The 23,174-nt window shown below is 47.9% G+C and overlaps 1 protein-coding gene across 2 annotated transcripts in view; it reads left to right on the forward strand.

Moving 5' to 3' along the window:
* The window catches only part of APBB1IP (amyloid beta precursor protein binding family B member 1 interacting protein), a 106,638-nt gene that overhangs the window by 14,996 nt on the left and 68,468 nt on the right, over nucleotides 1–23,174 (forward strand). The window contains exon 1 of one of the 2 annotated variants that reach the window (XM_065398801.1): nucleotides 10,813–10,835. The exons of the other annotated variant lie outside the window; for it this stretch is intronic. Coding sequence (XP_065254873.1) covers nucleotides 10,824–10,835 — 12 coding nt within the window. The 5' untranslated portion in view covers nucleotides 10,813–10,823. Of the gene's footprint in view, nucleotides 1–10,812; nucleotides 10,836–23,174 lie in introns of those variants that run through there. 2 annotated transcript variants of the gene reach the window in all.

The following is a 23,174-nucleotide window of genomic DNA, read 5'->3' on the forward strand; positions in this document are numbered from 1 at the left end:
TTTATTTGCCAGAGTTTATTTTTCTATGGCACCCATCTCATATATGGCTAGAGATGTTTGAGCGGCCGATGCCCCTCCCCACCCCCCAACCCACCCACATGTTCCTGTGTTGCCTGTTTGCTTCTGCTATGTTTTCTTCCAACTCCCTTGACTAAACAGTATTTTATTTATTTGTCACTTAGTAAGAGAATCCCAGATATTAGATATGGAAAAGACTTGATAGGTCATTTTGTCCATCCCCATTCCAATGCATAGTCTTCTCAAGGGCTGTGTACTGTCTAGCAAGACACGTGAATGGACTATCAAACACAAATTCAAAGTGAGTCCCTTCCCCCATCACAACACAGTTGAGAAGCACTTCCCCTTTCCCCTCCTCCAGGCTATAGCTTGCCTAAGGAAGTCTCCTTGAGGGCTGGTTTTTGCCACAGATTGGGCTCTGCATAATACAGATAATGTTGAATCTATTCCAGGTAAGCTCCATGAAGCTAGAGGTGGGACAACATCCATCCCCCCTAACACCACTGCTGCCCAACATGGAGCCACTCTGCCTCTATTTCTAGCCCACCCAGTGCCTCTCTGCCCATGGATCCCACCTGCACAAAAGGCCCTCCATGATGTCCTAGGAATGGGGAGAAAACTGCATAGGGTTGGCTGATTCCGCCATGGGAGGGGTGAAATCTGTGCCCAAAGGGTCCCCTCCACACAGGGAACTTGGTGGCATGAGCTAGCCCTATGTTTGGAAAATATTCTGATGATCATCTAAACTTTCCATTGTGCAGTGTCATCCCATTACTCCTGTCATCATTATGCACCCTTGGGTTACTCACACAATCTCTCTTTCCTTTTTATGCCCTTTGAATACTTGCAGACAATTATAATCCCATTAGTTGTCATCTGGATTGTCTATGTGTACTTTTCATGGATCCATTCCTGTAGCCTCTCTCTCACACCCCCACACACAAAGAAGGAGCTGTGTGTGCACGATGACTGGAGGATATGGTATATTATTTTGGGTTTTTTTTTAAATAAATTATTCCTTATTTTTAGAGTTTTATTTTGTAATGATCTGCCCAATATTCCCAGTGTCATCTACAGAGAGACTCCCCACTCGCAGCACTGAGACACTCACTCTCCACAGTTGAAATCTGCATTGGCATTTTGCAACTACATCATGTATTCAGTTCACTCCTGTTGCTCCTAGGTATTTTTTGGCATTAATGTTCTCCAAATACAGTATATCCTTCCACTCAATCTGTTCCAGATGATTTATCCCAAGATATATCAGTTTGTATTTTTTAGGCTTAAATTTACATTGTTATTATTCTGGCCAGTCTATAACTTTTCATTATCCTCATGATCTGCACACTTTGCAGCTTAGTAATAATAATAATTTGCATTTAATTAATGGTCTGGTTTTGGATCTTTTCTTCCAGATCATTAGGAAAACTTAAATATAACTGGTCCTAATACTTATCCCTGCAGCATCCCACTAGACATCTTCCCCAAACATGATACCTTGCCATTTATCATTCCTCTTTGTATACAGTCCTTCATCCAGTTTTCAGTCCATTTTAAATGCCATCAACTCAGCTGAGACCAGACTGGAGATGCAGAGATGGTAATCTTGCTTAAGAACATGTTAGTGCTTCCTGTTAGATGTTTTCTGATTACAAACAGGAATGTTTAGGTCATGTGATGTGCTTGGTAGACCACTTCTTCCTGTTAAACACTTTAAAGAAAAAAGACTTGCTTCTGGTGGCATTGAGAAAGTATTGTATGTGAACAGCTGCGATGCTGTTTAGTGTGGCACCCATACCTGTGTTTCCAAGGCACATTGCACTGTAATCATTTTAGATTGCACATTAGTTATTTAATCACATTTTCTGAAAAAGTAGAGTGAATTTTGTTTAAAATTTTACTGGTCATTCTACATTTACCGTATATACTCGATCATAAGCCAGTTCATTTGTAAGCCGACCCCCCCGCCCTCCCAAGATGGATAAGTAAAAATGGAAAATTTTTATAACCCGTTCATAAGCCGACCCTATAATTCAGGGGTCAGCAAACTTTGGCTCCCGGGCCATCAGGATAAGCCGCTGGCTGGCCGAGATGGTTTGTTTACCTTGAGCGTCCGCAGGCATGGAGGTAAACCCAAGTAAACAAAGTGTCCCGGCGCGCCAGCTGCTTACCCTGACGGGCCGGGACAGCAACTGGTAGGGTAATGTTTTGGGGGGGAGACGCTGGGGGTCAGGGGAGTAACCCCTGTGACCACCCCCCACATGACCCCACCCCTAGACCGGGACACCCACACTCTCCTCATCCCTTCCCACCTTATCTGGGGAGGGTCAGGGGAGGATGTCTCTGGCCTGGTTGGAGCTGCTCCGGCAGGCTGGGCAGCACGGCTGCAGCCTGCTCCGGCGGGCCAGACCGGGTGGCATGGCCGCAGCGTGCTCCAGTGGGCCGGGTGGCGCGGCCACAGCCTGCTCTGGGGGGCGGGGCCGAGCGGCACGGCTGCAGCTGGCCAGCCCCGGAGCTGCAGCTGCTTTGGAGGCTGGGGGGAGAGCAGCGTGGCCAGAAGCGGAGAGACTCTGGCCCCGCCTCTTCCTTTCTGGCTCTGCTGGCTGTGCTGCCTCTCCTTGCTTCCTCTATTGGGGGGAGGGGCTGTGTCCCACCTCTCCCTCTCTATACCCATTCATAAGCTGACCCCCTTCTCTGGTGCTTCTCTTTTTCACTACAAAAATTTGGCTTATGGACGAGTATATACGGTTCTAGTTTTGTAAAATGAATCCATTTGTTTCACTTCATTTATGGAAGCTGCGCTGTTACTTATTGATGTTGTAGATAAAAACATGCAAACCATGAAACTTACTCCCTTATTTCTTGCAGATATGAAGTTTTGAGTGTTTTCATTTTTCACACTAGCTTAATAAATTAAGTGAATTGGAATTATACAGAATATGTTTTAATCACTCTTAGAATACACAATATTGACAAAAGATTTAATTTTGAGTTTCAAGATAAAATTCCCGTTACAGATCCACATGGCAGATCCCTGCTCCAATATTCCACATTCACTACATGCAGGGAACTCTCATTGAGAGAAACACGATACCCTGGGTCAGATTCTGGCCTGCCCCAGTGCATGTGGGAAAGCTGAGGGAGGGTGCAAGGAGTTTTCTCCTGTTCTTGCACCCTGGGCAAGGTGAGACCAGAATCCTGGCAGGAAGTGTAGTCCCTGCTTGTTACTAGGAAACTCATGGGGGCAATTCTTCAGCTGGTGTGAATTGTCATAGCTCCATTGACGTCAGTGGCGCTATGACGATTTACACCAGCCAAGGATCTGCCCCATGGTTGCTAGCTAGGTGCCTGAAAAGGGGAGAGGGAGAGGGAAGTGATGGCTGTGCACCCTCCCTCTACACAAGCCAGCATGCTAGTACTGTAGTTGGCCATACATAAGAGGGGAATATGTTGCACCTTTTTCAAGAGTCATGTAGCAAGCATGTGCTACCTGGGAGCTTCTAGGAAGAACCCTGGCTGAGTCAGACTCCTTGAGACCCCGCCCACTCTGCACCCCTCTTATCTGCCTTGTGCCAACAAATTCAAAATTATAAGCACATGGGTGCCACAGACTAGCTCTGTACTACTTTCTTTGGGGCTCTGCCTCTTCTCTTCACTTTTCAGTCTTTTAATCCTACTGACAGATATTCTACCTTCCTTTAGTCTGTCAGATTTTTAACCTCCCATCCCCCTTTGTTTTGTTTTTTCGGTGGCTCATTCGTTAAGACCTACTTTCAGTCAGAGTTCTTCTTTTCTATATCTCACTCTAAGGATGTGTCCATCCTGCAAATTTCACGCCTCAGATTCATTCAGTAAAAGCCTTACTCAGAAAACAACTTTTTAAAAAAGGGTGGTTTGGGTTGTAAAACACTCCTTAAAATGTAAAATATTTGAATTATTTCTCCCACATCTGTAAGTCAACATAGTGGTGACACAGAAACACGGATCGTGCATGTTTTTCCTATTCTTGCAGCCTGATAAAAATCTTGTCACTAACTTTGCAGGCATTTTCAGTGAGTGATGTAATATGTAGACAATTTAAATGAAATGAAGAAGACTTTACAGAGAAACTGAAAAGTTAACTTCAAATAGTTTTATTTGGCAAGAGAAATAAGCGCTTTTATTGCCTGATGAACAGTATGTATTTATTCAAACCCCTTTAGATGAAAAAAATTAAATATTTTTCTTTGATGGCTAGCATCTTGTGAACACATTGGAGAGCACCATAAAATATTAACCAGCCTCTTAATTAGTAGATAGCGGAATGCTCTGTTCTGCAGGGACACAAATTCTGCAGTGAGCTTAGTACCACTGTCCTGGGTTGATGAAGTCCAAATTCATGCTGCTGTGGTACACACTGCAAGTGACCAAGTACCAGAAATGAAGAGCAACAACAAAAAGAGCGAGGATAATGGACCAGATGGACCACTAGTCTGATCTGAGATAGTAATTCCAGTCCTCCTAATTTCTACCCCCATCTTGCTCTACGAAGCAACTGGAAGAAGCAATTGAAAGGGATCAACTGTGTAGGATAATTTGCAAGCTCATACCTTGAGATATTATTTGTATTGCAGTAGCAGCTAGAGGCCAGGGACCCATTGGGCTAGGCACTGTACAAACATATACCAAAGAGTCAGTCCCTGCGTTGAAGAGTTTACAGGCTAGTATTCTTGCTGACCGTATACTGTATATACTTGTTCATTAGCCCGTTCGTTTATAAGCCAACCCCCCCCCAAGATGGTTAGGTAAAAATAGCAAAAACTGTATGACCCTTTCATAAGCCGACCCTATATTTCAGGGGTTGGAAAACTTTGGCTCCCGGCCCGTCAGGGTAAGCCGCTGGCGGGTCGGGACGTTTTGTTTACTTGGAGCGTCTGCAGGCATGGAGCCCCTCAGCTCTCTGTGGCCGCGGTTCACCGTTCCCAGCCAATGGGAGTTGCGGGAAGTGGCACGCCATGCCTGCAGACACTCCAGGTAAACAAAACGACAATGTATTAGATATTCAATTCAATGATTCCTTAGAGTTTAAAATCATCAAATTTTGGTGTAGACCCGTTTATAAGCCGACCCCCGCTCTTTGATGCATCACTTTTTTACCAAAAATATTCGGCTTATGAATGAGTTTATACGGTAGGTTTTTAAGAATATCCTGTGATGTGGAGTGTTCCATGATTAATATGTTCCACAGCCCAGACACTCTGCTCCCACTTTCCAATGCAGCGCTATCCAGGCATTTACAAATTTCACAATACTCCAGTAAGTCTTTAAAAATGAAACCCAAATGTTTTAAAACTTCAGGAAGGGGAGCACAAAGGTGGCTTTTTGCCACCTTTCCACACCCCTCAATTCTTGAGGCTGGCACAACTTGGAGCAGTTTCAGGGCCACTCTAAGTTGCACTGACTTTGGCTAGAGGCTGATACATCAGCAAGGTCACTTGTGCACAGAATAGTTCAGCCACAACTGCTCTGACCTCAACATGCCCCCTGAAATTCCCCCATATCTGGCATAGCACTTATGTTACATTGGGGTTTCCCCCAAGCCAGAAAAATTCCCAGCTGTCCACTTGGGGCACTTTAATTCTCCTTTGTGCTGCCAGAGTGGTACAAAAGAGATTTGGCAGGCCTGAGATCTGGCCCTATGTTTTTTATAGGTTTCTGTGAACCATACACTCCTTTGTTTAGTTTAATAACGATTGTCAAATTGCAAGTAGGCAAACTATTGTTAAATTTTTCTGCACCTCAAAAGGCTAGATGGTGCCTTGGAATACCTGCCTACTTGGCACATCAGTAGATTTTGCTATGTCGTCAGGTGCATCAGAGGGGGTTCTGAGAGGCCACACAGTCTGTGAGGTCTCCAACTAGAGTCTCCAAGAGTCTGACCCTACCAGAATTGCTCCTGGGAGCAGTGCAGGCTTTCCTGCTCACTGCATGATCCTTGAAGATGGTGCAGCATATTCCCCACTCTGCATATGGCCAGCTACCAGGATGGTGGTCTCTACAAGGGAGTAAGACAGAGTAAACTCTCTGAAGCAGGTGGGAGCAGGGAATGGACAGACCTTTAGTTCTGTCTTTCCCACTTGCTTGAGGGTGCTTCACTGCTGATGAGCACAACTAAGGCAGGGCAGAGGGCCTCCTAATTTGTTGTAGCAGCAAATTACCACCACCTTGGAGCAAGGAGGAAGCAAGGGAGGAATTGTATCTCAGGTGTGTGTCCGAGACCCTGTCTACACTGGCAAGTTTCTGCGCAGTAAAGAAACTTTCTGCACTGTAACTCCAGAGATGTACACACTGCCAAGCCACTTAGTCCTCAGAAACTGCGCAGTTGCAGCGCTTTTAAAAAAAACACCCCAATGAGAGGAGTACAGCTTTCTGCGCTGGGGCTACAGCACCGTGGTGCCACTGTAGACACTGGTCGATTACAATGCTGCAATTGGCCTCCGGGAGGTGTCCCACAATGCCTGTTCTCGCCTCTCTGGTTATCAGTTTGAACTCTACTGCCCTGTCCTCAGGTGACCAAGGGTCATCCCCACCCTGTAAATTCCTTTGGAATTTTGAAAGTCCCCTTCCTGTTTGCTCGGTGATGCGTGGAGTGGTCTCAGAGCATCTTTCCAGATGGCCCTGCCTGCTCCACGCGCCAGGCGATTCCCTGCTTGGAGCAATGCCGAGCTGCTGGACCTCATCAGCATTTGGGGAGACGAGGCTGTGCAATCCCAGCTGCGCTCCAGCCATAGGAATTATGATACCTATGGACAGATTTCACAATGCCTGACAGAAAGGGGCCATGACTGGGACACATTGCAGTGCAGAGTCAAAGTGAAGGAGCTGCGGAACGCCTACCACAAGGCATGGGAGGCAAACCGCCGCTCCGGTGCTGCGCCCACGAGCTGCTGGTTCTACAAAGAGCTGGATGCAATACTTGGTGGCGACCCCACATCCACTGTTAAGACCACTGTGGATACTTCGTTGGCTCGCATGCCAGTCAAGAGTGAACCGAGCCAGGAGGAGGAAATCTTGGATGAGGATGTGGAGGGGGTGGGGGACCCAGAGGCAGAGGATGACTCGGAGGTCAGAGATGCATGCAGCCAGGAGCTCTTTTCTATCCCGGAGGAGGCTAGCCAGTCATAGCTGTCGGATGTTGGTGAAGCGCAAGCAGGAGAGGAGGCCCCTGGTAAGTGGATTTGATTTTGGAAATTGCTGAAGCGAGTTGTTGGGGGCAGGACAGTTGCAGAAAGCAGCCTTGTCTCCCACCGCATGCCTAGTCTGAGCGGCGGAACAGGCTGTTGATTGACTCTCTCACTTCACGGGAATCTCTCTCCGAGATCTCCAGGAAACTCTTGTGGAGATACTGGGCAATCCGCTGCTGCAGTTTCTTCAGCAGAGCTGCTTTGTTTCTTGCCCCATTAACAGTAACTTTCCTGCGCCACTGTGCTGTCATGGGGGAGGGGGGCGGGGGGGATTGGACCATTGCTGCACAGGCGAGCCAGATGGGGGCCAGGGTGGAAGCCGCAGTCTTGGAGAAGACCCTCCCTTGATTTCCCGCTCGCCCTCAGCAGCGAGATATCTTCCATAATGATCACACCCTGTGGAAAGTGTGGGGACAGGAATGATAATCAGGCCCCCCCTACAGTGCTGGCTCTCCCCAAAAGCCACGTGCCCAGTGTAAAGCAGGGTCCAGGAAGATTGATTTACCCTGCCCCTGCGGCTACTCACTATTTTGGGGGTCTTGTGGCTCATGTGTGCTTTCCTGGGGTCAGCCAGTTAGTGACAGGTGTGTGAGTACTGGCTGTGTTTTAAATCACTGAATCAGTGTTCTCTGTGTTGCAAACAATACTGCTTCTGTAAAATGTTGCATTAAAATTTCACACAGATGACCTTGGAAGCCCAGCCTCCCTCTTTGTTATTGGCGTCTGAACATCTGCGCAAAATTAGAAAGCGGCCAAGAAGAACTAAGGAGGACTTTCTGCGTGATGTTATGATGCACTCCGCCGCTGAGAAACAGGAATTGAAGGAGTGGCGGGACAGCAAGAAGAGGGATGGAAAGGAGAATGCGGCACACCAGAATGAAGCCATGGAGTGGCTCTTAAAGGTTATAGAGTGTCAAGCAGACACGCTCCAGGCAATACTAGCTCTGCAAACTGAGCAGCTCCGTGCCTGCCTTCCCCTGCAGCCACTGTCACAAAACTCTTTCCCATGCTCCCCCCAGACACTGCCAACACACTCATATCAATGTCATGGCTCCAGTCTATACCCGCGGCATTCCACTCCTCCCCCCTCACAGTCCAGCACTGCGGACTCCCACTGCACTCAACACCCATCCCTCTGCAGTTTGGCCCTGCTGAAGTACAGTACCCGCTGCATTGTACTCCAAAGGAGAAGGTTGGATATGATCCCTGGGCATACACAAATCTTTAGCCGTCCCTGGACCCCACCTCCTCCTGGGACCTTCCCTTACCCCATTCCCCTCACTGCTGATGTTTTTTTTGTGTTTGACTCTCTCCTCTGGTGGTTGTTTTTTAATAAAAGAATTGTGTTGGTTTGAAAGCAATCTTTATTCTATGAATTGAAAGCAAAAAGAGCCCTGCAAAGCAACATACAATTATGTTAAACCACATATTGCATCGTTTGTACCAATCACCTCCTAGCATTACAAGCACTGCATTCCCAAGCATAGCAACAAATATTAGTGGCTTTCGGCTTGAAATTGCTGCCTCAAGGCATCCATGATCCTTATGATCCCACATTGCGTCCCTCTAATAGCCCTGATCTCTGGCTGTTCAAACTCAGACTTCAGGTGCTGAGCCTCTGCGCTCCAGCCCTGAGTGAAGCTTTCACCCTTCCCTTCACAAATATTATGGAGCGTACAGCACGCGGCTATAAGCATAGGAATATTGTCATCGGCCAGGTCCAGCTTCCATAGAGGCAGCGCCAGCCCACTTTTAAATGGCCAAAAGCACACTCAACAGTCATTCTGCACTTGCTCAGCCTGTTGTTGAACCGCTCCTTGCCCCTGTCAACTTGCCCCGTGTATGGCTTCATCAGCAATGGCATTAAGGGGTAGGCGGGGTCTCCCAGGATCACAATGGGCATTTCAACTTCCCCTATGGTGATCTTCTGGTCCGGGAAGAAAGTCCCTGCTTGCAGCTTCCTGAACAGCCCAGTGTTCTGAAAGATGTGTGCGTCATGCACCTTTCCGGACCAGCCTGCGTTAATGTCTGTGAAACGCCCACGGTGATCCACAAGCGTGTGGAGAACCACTGAGAAATACCCCTTGCAATTAATGGACTCAATGGCTAAGTGGTCTGGTGCCAGAACTGAAATATGCATGCCATCTATCGCCCCTCCGCAGTTAGGGAAGCCCATTTGTGCAAAGCCATCTACAATGTCACACGTGTTGCCCAGAGTCACGGTCTTTCGGAGCAGGATGCGATTAATGGCCCTGCAGACTTCCATCAACACGAGTCCAACGGTTGACTTTCCCACTCCAAAATGGTTAGCGACCAATCGGTAACCAGCTTCCACAGTGCAATCGCCACACGCTTCTCCAACGGTAGGGCAGCTCTCATTTTGTGTCCTTGCACCGCAAGGCTGGGGTGAGCTCACCACACAGTCCCATGAATGTGGCTTTCCTCATCCAAAAGTTCTGCAGCCACTGTTCATCATCCCAGACATACATCACAATGTGATCCCACCACTCAGTGCTTGTTTCCTGAACCCAAAAGCAGCGTTCCACTGTGGTCAGACCTTCGTGAATGCCACAAGCAATCTCGTGTTGTATCTACTAAGTGTGGCGAGATCAGTGTCGCACTCCTCTTGCCTTTGTAGTTTAAGGAATAACTCTGTTGCCACTCGTGACGTGTTGGTCAGAGCGAGCAGCATACTGGTCAACCATTCGGGATCCATTCCTGCAGGGCGCACAGTACGCAAACCGTTGAAAGATGGTGCCAAATGCGGACGGAAGCACAGGGATTGCTGGGATGCGAAGCAATGCATCACAGGTCATTGGGACAGGACCCAGGATGCCCTGTGACTCCCTCCACCTTCTCACAAGTCTTAGTGGCAGAAGAGAAAGAGGTGCTCTGTGGGATAGCTGCCCAGAGTGCACCGCTCCAAATACTGCTGCAAGTGCCACAAGTGTGAACATGCTATTGCGCTGGCAGCTGACAGTGTGAACACACAACAGCGGTTTCCCTTCAGCGCTCTCTGAGCGGCGCTGTAACTGCTGGCGCTGTAACTCTGCCAGTGTAGACATGCCCCGAGTCACAGTGCCTCATGGGGTTGTCGCTGTGGTGGTGCAGTTTACGTACCTTTTGCTCAGGGCTGCACCTAAAATCACAATCCAGTTCGAGCAAGGGATGCGACTGATTGATTGTAAATAAATCTTTACACAAACGGTATATATCTGCTGATTCTCCCATGCGTGTTAGCATGTTTGTGTGTACAGCTGGATTATTCATTTTTGGGAGTTTTCCCCATAGCCATCTTTCTTTCACATAACTAGGAAGAAATGTCGTTGTCTCACAAAGTTTTCTGTGGCAGTGGATTTAAGTGTCTCGCCTGTCTCAAGCAGCCCAGGTCTGGAGAAACGAGTATCGACTCTGCGTTGCATAAGGGAAAATGAAGATTTCCTGGACAGACACCAGGAGATGCTTCTACGGCCACAATGTTCTGAAAATTCAGAGCAGGCGCAGCAGGGACAGAAGGATGGTGAAGAAGTTTGGCAGCATGTGACCTCCAGAAGGAAAAAGAGGAGCGTCCATGTACCAGCAATGGAGATACAGGTGAGCAATCGTTTCCATGTTCTCTCTACAGGTACTAATGCGGAGAGTGGACTAGATGTTCCATCTGAAGGAAGGGAGCAGAAGGAGAGTCCACCGATTGGAAGGCAAAAGATGCACTGTCCTAGGGATGAGGGTTCCACAACCACCACTCCCAAGAGGAGGAGGAGGGTGGTGGTGGTCGGGGACTCCCTCCTCAGGGGGACTGAGTCATCTATCTGCCGCCCCGACCGGGAAAACAGAGAGGTCTGCTGCTTGCCAGGAGCTAGGATACACGATGTGACGGAGAGACTGCCGAGACTCATCAAGCCCTCGGATCGCTACCCCTTCCTGCATCTCCACGTGGGAACCAATGATACTGCCAAGAATGACCTTGAGCGGATCACTGCAGACTACGTGGCTCTGGGAAGAAGGATAAAGGAGTTTGAGGCGCAAGTGGTGTTCTCGTCCATCCTCCCTGTGCAAGGAAAAGGCCTGGGTAGAGACCGTCGAATCGTGGAAGTCAACGAATGGCTACGCAGGTGGTGTCGGAGAGAAGGCTTTGGATTCTTTGACCATGGGATGGTGTTCCAAGAAGGAGGAGTGCTAGGCAGAGACGGGCTCCACCTAACGAAGAGAGGGAAGAGCATCTTCACAAGCAGGCTGGCTAACCTAGTGAGGAGGGCTTTAAACTAGGTTCACCGGGGGAAGGAGACCAAAGCCCTGAGGTAAGTGGGGAAATGGGATCCTGGGAGGAAGCACGAGCAGGAGAGCGTAAGAGGGGAGGACTCCTGTCTCATACTGAGAAAGCGGGACAATCAGCGAGTTATCTTAAGTGCCTATACACAAATGCAAGAAGCCTGGGAAACAAGCAGGGAGAACTGGAAGTCCTGGCACAGTCAGGGAACTATGATGCGATTGGAATAACAGAGACTTGGTGGGATAACTCACATGACTGGAGTACTGTCATGGATGGATATAAACTGTTCAGGAAGAACAGGCAGGGCAGAAAAGGTGGGGGAGTTGCGCTGTATGTAAGAGAGGAGTATGACTGCTCAGAGCTCCGGTATGAAACTGCAGAAAAACCTGAGAGTCTCTGGATAAAGTTTAGAAGTGTGAACAACAAGGGTGATGTCGTGGTCGGAGTCTGCTATAGACCACCAGACCAGGGGAATGAGGTGGACGAGGCTTTCTTCCGGCAACTAACAGAAGTTGCTAGATCGCAGGCCCTGGTTCTCATGGGAGACTTTAATCACCCTGATATCTGCTGGGAGAGCAATACAGCGGTGCACAGACAATCCAGGAAGTTTTTGGAAAGTGTAGGGGACAATTTCTGGTGCAAGTGCTGGAGGAACCAACTAGGGGCAGAGCTTTTCTTGACCTGCTGCTCGCAAACAGGGAAGAATTAGTAGGGGAAGCGAAAGTGGATGGGAACCTGGGAGGCAGTGACCATGAGATGGTCGAGTTCAGGATCCTGACACAAGGAAGAAAGGAGAGCAGCAGAATACGGACCCTGGACTTCAGAAAAGCAGACTTTGACTCCCTCAGGGAACAGATGGGCAGGATCCCCTGGGAGAATAACATGAAGGGCAAAGGGGTCCAGGAGAGCTGGCTGTATTTTAAAGAATCCTTATTGCGGTTACAGGAACAAACCATCCCGATGTGTAGAAAGAATAGTAAATATGGCAGGCGACCAGCTTGGCTTAACAGTGAAATCCTTGCTGACCTTAAACACAAAAAAGAAGCTTACAAGAAGTGGAAGATTGGACAAATGACCAGGGAGGAGTATAAAAATATTGCTCAGGCATGCAGGAGTGAAATCAGGAAGGCGAAATCACACTTGGAGTTGCAGCTAGCAAGAGATGTTAAGAGTAACAAGAAGGGTTTCTTCAGGTATGTTAGCAACAAGAAGAAGATCAAGGAAAGTGTGGGCCCCTTACTAAATGAGGGAGGCAACCTAGTGACAGAGAATGTGGAAAAAGCTAATGTACTCAATGCTTTTTTTGCCTCTGTCTTCACAAACAAGGTCAGCTCCCAGACTGCTGGACTGGGCAGCACAGTATGGGGAGGAGGTGACCAGCCCTCCGTGGAGAAAGAAGTGGTTCGGGACTATTTAGAAAAACTGGATGAGCACAAATCCATGGGGCCGGATGCGCTGCATCCGAGGGTGCTAAAGGAGTTGGCGGATGTGATTGCGGAGCCATTGGCCATCATCTTTGAAAACTCATGGCGATCGGGGGAGGTCCCGGATGACTGGGAAAAGGCTAATGTAGTGCCCATCTTTAAAAAAGGGAAGAAGGAGGATCCGGGGAACTACAGGCCAGTCAGCCTCACCTCAGTCCCTGGAAAAATCATGGAGCAGGTCCTCAAGGAATCAATTATGAAACACTTAGGCCTGGTCCACACTAACCCCCCACTTCGAACTAAGATACGCAACTTCAGCTACGTTAATAACGTAGCTGAAGTCAAAGTACCTTAATTCGAACTTACCGGGGGCCCAGATGCGGCAGGCAGGCTCCCCCGTCGACTCCGCATACTCCTCTCACGGAGCAGGAGTACCGGTGTCGACGGCGAGCACTTCCGGGATTGATCCGGGAACGATTTATCGCGTCTAGACAAGACGCGATAAATCGATCCCAGAAGATCGATTGCTTACCGCCGGACCCGGAGGTAAGTATAGACGTACCCTTAGAGGAGAGGAAAGTGGTCAGGAACAGTCAGCATGGATTCACCAAGGGGAAGTCGTGCCTGACTAACCTAATTGCCTTCTATGATGAGATAACTGGCTCTGTGGATGAGGGGAAAGCAGTGGATGTGTTATTCCTTGACTTTAGTAAAGCTTTTGATACGGTCTCCCACAGTATTCTTGCCGCCAAGTTAAAGAAGTATGGGCTGGATGAATGGACTGTAAGGTGGATAGAAAGCTGGCTAGATCATCGGGCTCAACGGGTAGTGATCAATGGCTCCATGTCTAGTTGGCAGCCGGTTTCAAGCGGAGTGCCCCAAGGGTTGGTCCTGGGGCCAGTTTTGTTTAATATCTTTATTAATGATCTGGAGGATGGTGTGGACTGCACTCTCAGCAAGTTTGCAGATGACACTAAACTGGGAGGCGTGGTAGATACGCTGGAGGGTAGGGATCAGATACAGAGGGACCTAGACAAATTAGAGGATTGGGCCAGAAAAAACCTGATGAGGTTCAACAAGGACAAGTGCAGAGTCCTGCACTTAGGACGGAAGAATCCTATGCACTGCTACAGACTAGGGACCGAATGGCTAGGTAGCAGTTCTGCAGAAAAGGACCTAGGGGTCACAGTGGACGAGAAGCTGGATATGAGTCAACAGTGTGCTCTTGTTGCCAAGAAGGCTCACGGCATTTTGGGCTGTATAAGTAGGGACATTGCCAGCAGATCGAGGAACGTGATCATTCCCCTTTATTCGACATTGGTGAGGCCTCATCTGGAGTACTGTGTCCAGTTTTGGGCCCCACACAAGAAGGATGTGGAAAAATTGGGAAGAGTCCAGCGGAGGGCAACAAAAATGATTAGGGGTCTGGAGCACATGACTTATGAGGAGAGGCTGAGGGAACTGGGATTGTTTAGTCTCCAGAAGAGAAGAATGAGGGGGGATTTGATAGCTGCTTTCAACTACCTGAAGGGGGGTTCCAAAGAGGATGGAGCTCGGCTGTTCTCGTTGGTGGCAGATGACAGAACAAGGAGCAATGGTCTCAAGTTGCAGTGGGGGAGGTCTAGGTTGGATATTAGGAAACACTATTTCACTAGGAGGGTGGTGAAGCACTGGAATGCGTTACCTAGGGAGGTGGTGGAATCTCCTTCCTTGGAGGTTTTTAAGGTCAGGCTTGACAAAGCCCTGGCTGGGATGATTTAGTTGGGAATTGGTCCTGCTTTGAGCAGGGGGTTGGACTAGATGACCTCCTGAGGTCCCTTCCAACCCTGATATTCTATGATTCTATTCTATGATTCTATGTAAGCTGAATGGAGAGAGGTGCCCAAATCCCATTGAATTTCAATAGACGTACCTCACACTCCTTGGGTTTCTTTGTAAATCTCAGCCTTGCTTAGTACAGTAGTTTGAATGCACAGGGGAAAATAAGCCACCTCTTTTTTCTTTATAATGCTATGCTGAGAGATACTGGTGAGTGCTTGGATCACTAACCTCTTTGAGACTCTGTGCGTAGGTGCCCTTCACTTAAGATAATTGTAAGAAACACTAAGGGTGACACTTAAAACAAGGCCTAATAGAATCTGCCCAGAAGTTAGCACCATGTGGGTGGATGGTCCTACTGGGTGTTGTGACCAGGCTGGCGTGTGAGTGACAGAGAGAAAGCAAAGCACAGTGCGACCCTGCAAAAAGTTAGACGAAAGCTTTGGGGTCCAGTGTTGCCTAAAGCAGCTTGGGGCTGCAAGCTAATAAACTGCTCTTTTGGTTCGTAGTTCCCCCTGCACTCAGTTAAGCCGGACTTTGTATGTTCCTTATAAATAAACAAGATTGCACCAAAGACAATACCAGACTCTGTCAGTTTCTACTTCCAGCTGAAACATCCTCAGGGTCCCAAACTTTGACTGGCCACTTGGGTAAAAAAGGGGCAGCAATATGTTCATTTGACTATGGCTAAAGAAGGTATTTAGAGGGGGAACGTGCTGGCAGCGAGGTGGGTTGAATGGTCTCATCCTAGCCCACTCCAGAGTGTTTTTATGTTAAATTGTGACGTTATTGAGAACCACATTTCTTTTATGGATTTCCACAAATAATAATTGCATTGATATTTGTCAGATAAACAATGTTTCACCATCCCTCGGTGAACAGATGGACTTTATCAGCAATTGTAATTTCTGAAGTTAATATAATCCAGAACCTGTTAGTGTGAAGTTCAGATATAAACATGCCCTCCAGGCATTTAAAGGAGGCTAGATATGTAGATCTTTCTGTGTTTAAATAGGAACACATGAGTTCACAAATTTATTTGTAAGAGTTTTGTAATGTGGCAAGCAAACTGTCAGTTTTTGATGATCTTGTTTATCAATGTCATGTAAAATGTCTTCAGGCAGAATCTGATGTCATTTTATATGAACGTTCCAGAGCTCATGGTGTTATGCTTATAAGAAGCACACAAGATCTTTTTTAGGGGAAAAGACAATACGCCGTGTTTATTGAAGATACAACAATTAGCATATGCATTCAATCACACCACACACACACACACACACACACACACACACACACACACACACACACACACACACACACACACACACACACACACTCTCTCTCTCTCTCTCTCTCTCTCTCTCTCTCTCTCTCTCTCTCCAGTCAATGTTATAGTTACCAGTCTAGAGTCCGGATCAATCTAGTGGCCAGCTAGGTTGATCAAGGGTAGGTAGGAGCCGTGTTCTGTCGGCCGCGACACGATGCTCTGGAGAAGTCTTGGCAGGACGAACCCAAAGTTTCATGGCAAGGCACCCTGTTTATATAGTGATTTTCCTTCATTGGGACCAATGAGTTTTGCACTGTCATGCTGTAATCAATGTTGGTTTGACGAGTGCTTGTTTTCTTAAATTGTCCTTCTCATCCTTTATCTTGTTCTTTCAAGTTTCTCGGGGAGTTATCCCATGTTAGGTTTGATCACAACTGTCTTGTCCCCATTGATAGGTGCCTGTCTCATCTTTAGAGTCATCAATCTGCCCTCCTCTGACACTTCAATAGGGGCATGTTGCAGCCTCCTGGTGCCCTTGCATCTGTCTCCAGTTCCTCCCTAGAACATCTGGTTCAGCGATGGCCTTCACACTTATCTCTTAACACACATTCCTCATTCACACACAAAACAGAATTAATTTACATAGAACATTTTGAACAGGAACATCAAATTGCAATGCAGAAGAAAAACAATCCTGGCATTCTTTTACTTATTTTAAAATGCTAAGCCTACAACAAAGTGGTGACCCTCAAAGGTCTGTTACTGCTTTGAAATCAGTCCAGACACACAGAAATTCTGGCTGATGCATCTCTACCAATGGCTGTTAGGCCATTCCTTTCTGCTATTCAAAAAGGGTGGCTGGCAGGATATGTCCAAATCATACATCAATACATTTAATACACGCTACATTATTATATCCTTCATTCTAAATTATACAAAATACAAACATAAAATCCTACTACTACAGTGGCAGTTCCAGAAATGGAATTAAAAGGATTCTGGGAGTTGGAGTTGTGTAATAGTGGGATTAAGAAAGCAAAGAAGGTAGATACTTTGTTTTTAAACCTGCCTGATGAAAGAGATTGAGACAAAGTGACCATTTATACCGCCACTTCCACCAATAGAGCAGAATCCTGCTCACACACATTTAGGGTAAAATCCTGTCATGTGCTGCACTAATGGAGGAAATCTCTGTTATCCCCTCTACCGCCACATGAGCAGTGTGGTTAGATGTTTGGCTGCATGTGTGTGTTCTCCCCATGTGCTGCCCCAGCTCTGCGCAGACTGCCGGCACACCAGTCCTCGAGTGAACCGCCCAATGACCACAAGATCCGTTAAAGTATGAAGGGGCCAGGCCAAGTTTATTGTCGACAAAGCATGGTAATAGCACCTGGCAGGCAATACAAGGATACTAAGGCCACGTCTACACTACCCGTCGGATTGGCGGGTAGTAATCAATCAATCGGGGATCGATTTATCGCGTCTCATCTAGACACGATAAATTGATCCCCGAATCGACGCCCGTACTCCAGCTCGGCAGCAGGAGTAAGTGGAGTCGATGGGAGAGCCGTGGCGGTCGACTTGCCGCCGTGAGGACGGCCAGGTAAGTCGAACTAAGATACTTCGACTTCAGCTACACGAATAGCGTAGCTGAAGTTGCGTATCTTAGATCGATTTCCCGCTCCCCCAGTGTAGACCAGCCCTAAGACATGTATGCCCGTGTCAATGGATGCATGTCAGTGAATGGTGGGACTTTCCATTTCCCCCCTCAGCTGGACAAAGATACTCCCTCTGAGATACATTTTTATACTCGGATACAAACAAGTTAGTACTGCCCCTCTGACATAATTAGTTACTTCCCCCAGACGTGGCTAGTTATTATCCATCACTTTGTACATGTTGGTTTAATCAAAACATCTCTATTACGTACTGTCATCCTGACCTTATCTTTTAGGAGGGGTTAGTGTGTTCCTGTTATCCTTGGGGAATGTTTTTGTACCATCCTTGATATCGGGATGTTCTGGTACCACTTGAGATCTGGTTGTGTTTGCGTGAGTACTCTGTGCTTAGCACTTCTTAGTAATGTGTATTTCTGCAATATCAGCCCTGTCCTTGCCAGATTCTGTGAGTAGGTCCTGCCTCATACCAGGCTTCTGATACAAGGGCTTATGTCTCAGGCTCTCTTCCTACTACAAGTAGCAGATCAGACTCTTTCCCTAGTGCTTCAGAAAATGTAAGGGAGTGTGTGCACTACTACTTTGTTATCCCTTGTTAGCAATGCCCACTGTCTTCGGAGGATGGGCTGTTCCTCAATGCAATGACTGCAAGTTGCATCAGACAGTGTTTCCCTCCCCAGGTTCCCTTGAGCCATCTTGCCCTGAAACTGCTGAATTGCCATGGTGCTGAAGCATCTTGGCTTCCTTGCCCATAGCTTCGGATAAATTCTGATGCAAACTTCTGCCTTAACACAAGAAATTCCAAATGTGCTTGTAAGATCTGGAAAACTTGTTGCATGGTGTGACTGATAACCTTCAGAAATCCAGCATCCAGGGAGTTTGATGTGATGATCAGCTAGACAAGGGACTGCAGAAGTGGTACCAGTGAATTAGGAACAGCTGGAGACATCTTTGTACAGGACACCACCCAAAATGGATGTGTACAGGACTTTGGAAATGGCAGCATAATTAGTGACAATGAGCAGCAAAAGCCCAGTTGGTCAGGAAGAAAGGGTCCTTTAGTCTAACACTACCAGAAGAGAAATCAAGCAGCAGAAATCTGATTTCATTGGACAAATTGATACAAAATACAAATAGCAAAATAAAATGACTTGAGATTGGTCAGTGTTACAAAGCTGTAAATATCTAATGTAAGAGAAGTAGCAGCAAAGAGGCTGGGAACTCAGAAGAGAGAGATTTAAAAATAAAAGGCCAAGCAGGAAACTAGTGCAGTAGGATTCAGTGGTGGATATGGAATGAATAACTGGATCTGTGAGTCAAAGTGGGTGAACTGGTGAGTTGGCTAAGACATTTCTAAATGACAGGAACCTTTAAAATAGGACTTAATCTGCAGAAACTGAATAATGAAGGTTGATTGTTAAAACATCAAACTGAAGAAAAACTAAGTTTCAGTTAGTCTCATACAGTATGAGAATTATGGGAATGTTTAAGGCCGGAGTTGCTCATATGGGAAAATGAGGTTTTTCTGGAGATATAGAGACTATATATATATCCATCCCTTTGGAGGGAGGGATAGCTCAGTGGTTTGAGCACTGGCCTGCTAAACCCAGGGTTGTGAATTCAATCCTTGAGGGGGCCACTTAGGGATCTGGGGCAAAATCAGTACTTGGTCCTGCTAGTGAAGGCAGGGGGCTGGACTCCATGACCTTTCAAGGTCCCTTCCAGTTCTAGGAGATGGGATATCTCCATTTATTTATTTAAATGATATGGGAAATCTTTGAAAAAACGAAACAAACACATTTCCTGTGTTTTTGCTCTTATTCAAAAGAGTAACTCTGGGGGATACTGTCAACTTGAACTTCAGTCATTTTAAGAATAAGTTAAAAGTCGTTTCACAAACTGCACTTCCCCTGGCATCTCCCTGACAACTTTTATTATTTTACAACCACAATTTCCGCTTTTTTGTTTTAATTTTGATTTTTTCCCCTCTGCTCCATCTTGTTTGTCTCAGACAAATAACAAGGGAAACAGACTATAAAGGGCTGTTGTATTTGCATTTTTTCTTTAATTGCTTTCATTTATAGCTCCCTCAGGAGTTATTTGTAATTATAGTATGTACAGAAAATTCTGACATGAGTAATTGTTAAATGGTTATACATGAGGACTATGCTTGAAACTCAGTTTAACTTTAAAGAGGCTTGTGTAAACCTTTTCCTCTTTTATTTTTTTAGTTGCAACAGGCTGAGATACTGCCAAACTTTGCTTTGCGTTTCTGATAAAAATAATCCCAAAGAACTAGCTGTAAAGGCCCCTGGCCACTGGGCAGCAGGTCCAATACACAGCAGCATGTCTTTTTGAATGGGATAGATTCAAGCCACCCACCACACCCCAGTTCTCTATCCATTCGTATTGCAGCAATCAGCAGGAGGAGGAATGGAACTAAGGGCCCAGGAGCTGGGAGAACCAAATGATGGGGAAAGGGGAAGGAAGTGAAGGGGACACTTGTCTCCAAGCTCACGGGACACTTGTCTCCAAGCTTATCCTGTTTGGATGCTTCATAGCACTCTATCGTTCTGAAAATGTCACAAGTGTTCTGTGATGATTGGGGGACTTTATCTGTACAATTTATGAATTCTGTGCGAGATTATGAACGCTCTCTCTGTATATCTTTATCAAGCCACCATCTCCATTTTGAGTGTGCAGGCTAGTTGCTTTCTCTGTTGTGCTTTTGCCTCCATGTTGGGCTGAAATTCCAAGGCATAGTGATACAAGGCTCACAATAGAGCATTGGTGGGCAAACTTTTTGGCCCGAGGGCAACATCTGGGTGTGGAAATTGCATGCAGGGCTATGAGTGTAGGGCTAGGGCAGGGGGTTGGAGTGTGGGGTGTGGGAGGGGGTCCAGTGTGCAGGAAGGGGCTCAGGGCAAAGGGTTGGAGCAGAGGAGGGGTGCGGGGTTTACGAGGGGGCTCGGGGAAGGGGGTTGGGGTGCAGGAGGGGGTGTGGCGTGCAGGAGGGGGCTCAGGGCAGGGGTGCAGGGAGAAGTGCAGGAGGGGGCTCAGGGCAGGGGGTTGGGGTGCAGGAGGGGGCTCAGGGCAGGGGGTTGGGGTGAAGGAGGGTTCAGGGTGCGGGCTCCGGCCCGGCGCCCCTTACCTGGAGCAGCTCTGGGGTGGCAGCAGCGTGCAGCAAGGCTAAGGCAGGCTCCCTGCCTGCCCTGGCCCCGCACCGCTCCCGAAAGCGGCCAGCACCACGTCCCTGCGGCCCCTGGGGGAGGAGGTGCAGAGGGCTCCGCGCGCTGCCCTCTCCTGTGGGTACCTCACCTGAAGCTCCCATTGGTTGCAGTTCCCTGTTCCCGGCCAATGGGAGCTGCGGGGGGCAGTTCCTGCAGGTGAGGGCAGCGCGCGGAGCCCTCTGTCCCCTCACCCTTTCCCCAGGGGCTACAGGGACATGGTGCTGGCTGCAGCGTGGGGCCTGTGGTGCCACGGGGTGGCAATCCCGCAGGCTGGATCCAAAGCCCTGACGGGCCGGATCCAGCCCGCGGGCTGTAGTTTGCCCACCCCTGCAATAGAGGGTCATTAACTTGGGATGGTTCTCTCTTCTAATACAAACACCATAGATGATAGAGTGGCTCCCAACCAGGAAAACTTGATTGTTAGGGGAAGGGTTGCCTGGCAACAGAGTCACTTGATAGTTTGGGGATGCTGATCTAGTAGTCCTCTGACAGAGGGACTGGAAGGTTATAAAGGACAGGAGCTGATTAGGGGTCCTTGGCCATTTTCATCAGCTCAAGCTGAGGGAAGCTGCTTCAGGAGCCTGATAAGGCACAGGGGGATCCTGTCTACCTGAACCAGCTGGTCCCCCAAGAAGGACTCCCAAGGGAAGGGTGAGCTTGAGTGAAGGATGTTTTGTTCAGGTTGGTGGTTGTTTTCTATATGACCTGTACTCTGTGTGTGCTTAAATAAAGAACAATCATGTGTTGTGTTATATGCTTCACCTACCACATGGCCCCTTGATGTCCGTGCTGGGTCATGGGTAGTTAGCCAAGTGGCACGAGACAGGACCAAACATCAGGAAACAGTCATTTGTCAATACAGGATTAGAAACCAGAAGTCAGATGCAGAAGACAAGGCCGAGTCAGAAACTAGGTATCAGAAGCACAACAAGGAAGCAGAGTCTTTAGCAGCAGCTAGCTGGGATTCTGCCTAGCTGCACAGATGAACTTCCTGTATTCTCCACAGATTTAAGTAGTATGTCTGGACCAATCAGGAATTGGGAATATCCTGTCAATCAGGCCCTCCACAGGCAGCACATCCTGTGGTGTGTGTGGGCCTCTGAGGCTCATGTCTTGGTGGGTGTGTCTGCTGCCAGAACTGTTAGGTGGCAGCATGGATGTAAGGGATTGGGTCGTAGGCTGTCTGGCCTAGCAGTCACAGCTGGGCTGAGGTGAGAGATGGTAGTCGGTGAGCCGGGTTCAATAAGCAAGAGTCAGGGTCAAAGGCAGGCTGGGATCAGAGACCGGAGATCATAGGTAGTACTGGGCTAGAATCAGGAGGCAGAAATTAGGGTCAGGAGATCAGGAGACAAGGTGAGGTCTGGAGTCGCAGCAGGCCCAATGTCTGTGTGGTTGCCCAGACAACTTCCTGGAGCACCCTCCAGGGTTAAATAGGGTGGTTGGCCAATCAGAGGGCCACAAGGTATTGTCACTCTGGCTCCATTGGGTGGTACTTCCTGCAGTGCCTACTCTCCACCATGATCCATGACTGTGGCTCTGCATGGCCTCCCAGTGGCATTGTGGGAATGTCAGCTATCCTAGGCTCTGCCCATCTGGCTTTTAGTCCCTTACTTTGGGGGGTGGTTGCCAGCCATGGAATCTGCAAACCCAGGTTCTGGACCTGCTTCTCCTTATACTGTACCACTCTTTCACCCTTAGGGGCAATCTTTCTGCATCGCCTGGGTAGCTTTTGTAGAAAGCCTCTATTAAGTTGGGAGTGGGGAGGCCCAGTTCCCAGCATGGGTCCTAGGACCATACCCCTCCCAGTCCAAAAGTTACCATAATTTCCCCTTTTTGAGCATGGAGTCCAATATGCCCTGGACAAGGTATTCTTCATGGCTCTGGAGCTAGAAGGGTGGCAGAGGTGCTTGCGTTAGGTCCAGAAATGGGTTTTCTGTGAATGGAAGACTGCGTGCATTTTGAGTGATCTCGGCAGGCAGAGTTTAACAGTGACAGGGTAGTTAGCTGGCAAATCTGAACTGGTCTTGAATATCAGTGATCTAGTTCAGTGTTTCTCAAAGACTGGTCCGTGGACTACTGCCGGTCCCTGAGATCTCCCTGATGCAGTTTAGGAAGGCAACAAGCCAGTCCCTGGTATCAAAAAGATTGAGAAACACTCATCTAGTTTATGGGATGAACTGTTTGTGTGGAGGTGTTTGGTTGAGAGCCAGACCTTCCAGCCCACCTTGAATTCCAGTCTCTCCGG

Source organism: Emys orbicularis, chromosome 2, assembly GCF_028017835.1.
Source record: "Emys orbicularis isolate rEmyOrb1 chromosome 2, rEmyOrb1.hap1, whole genome shotgun sequence".
Taxonomy (NCBI): Eukaryota; Metazoa; Chordata; order Testudines; family Emydidae; genus Emys; species Emys orbicularis.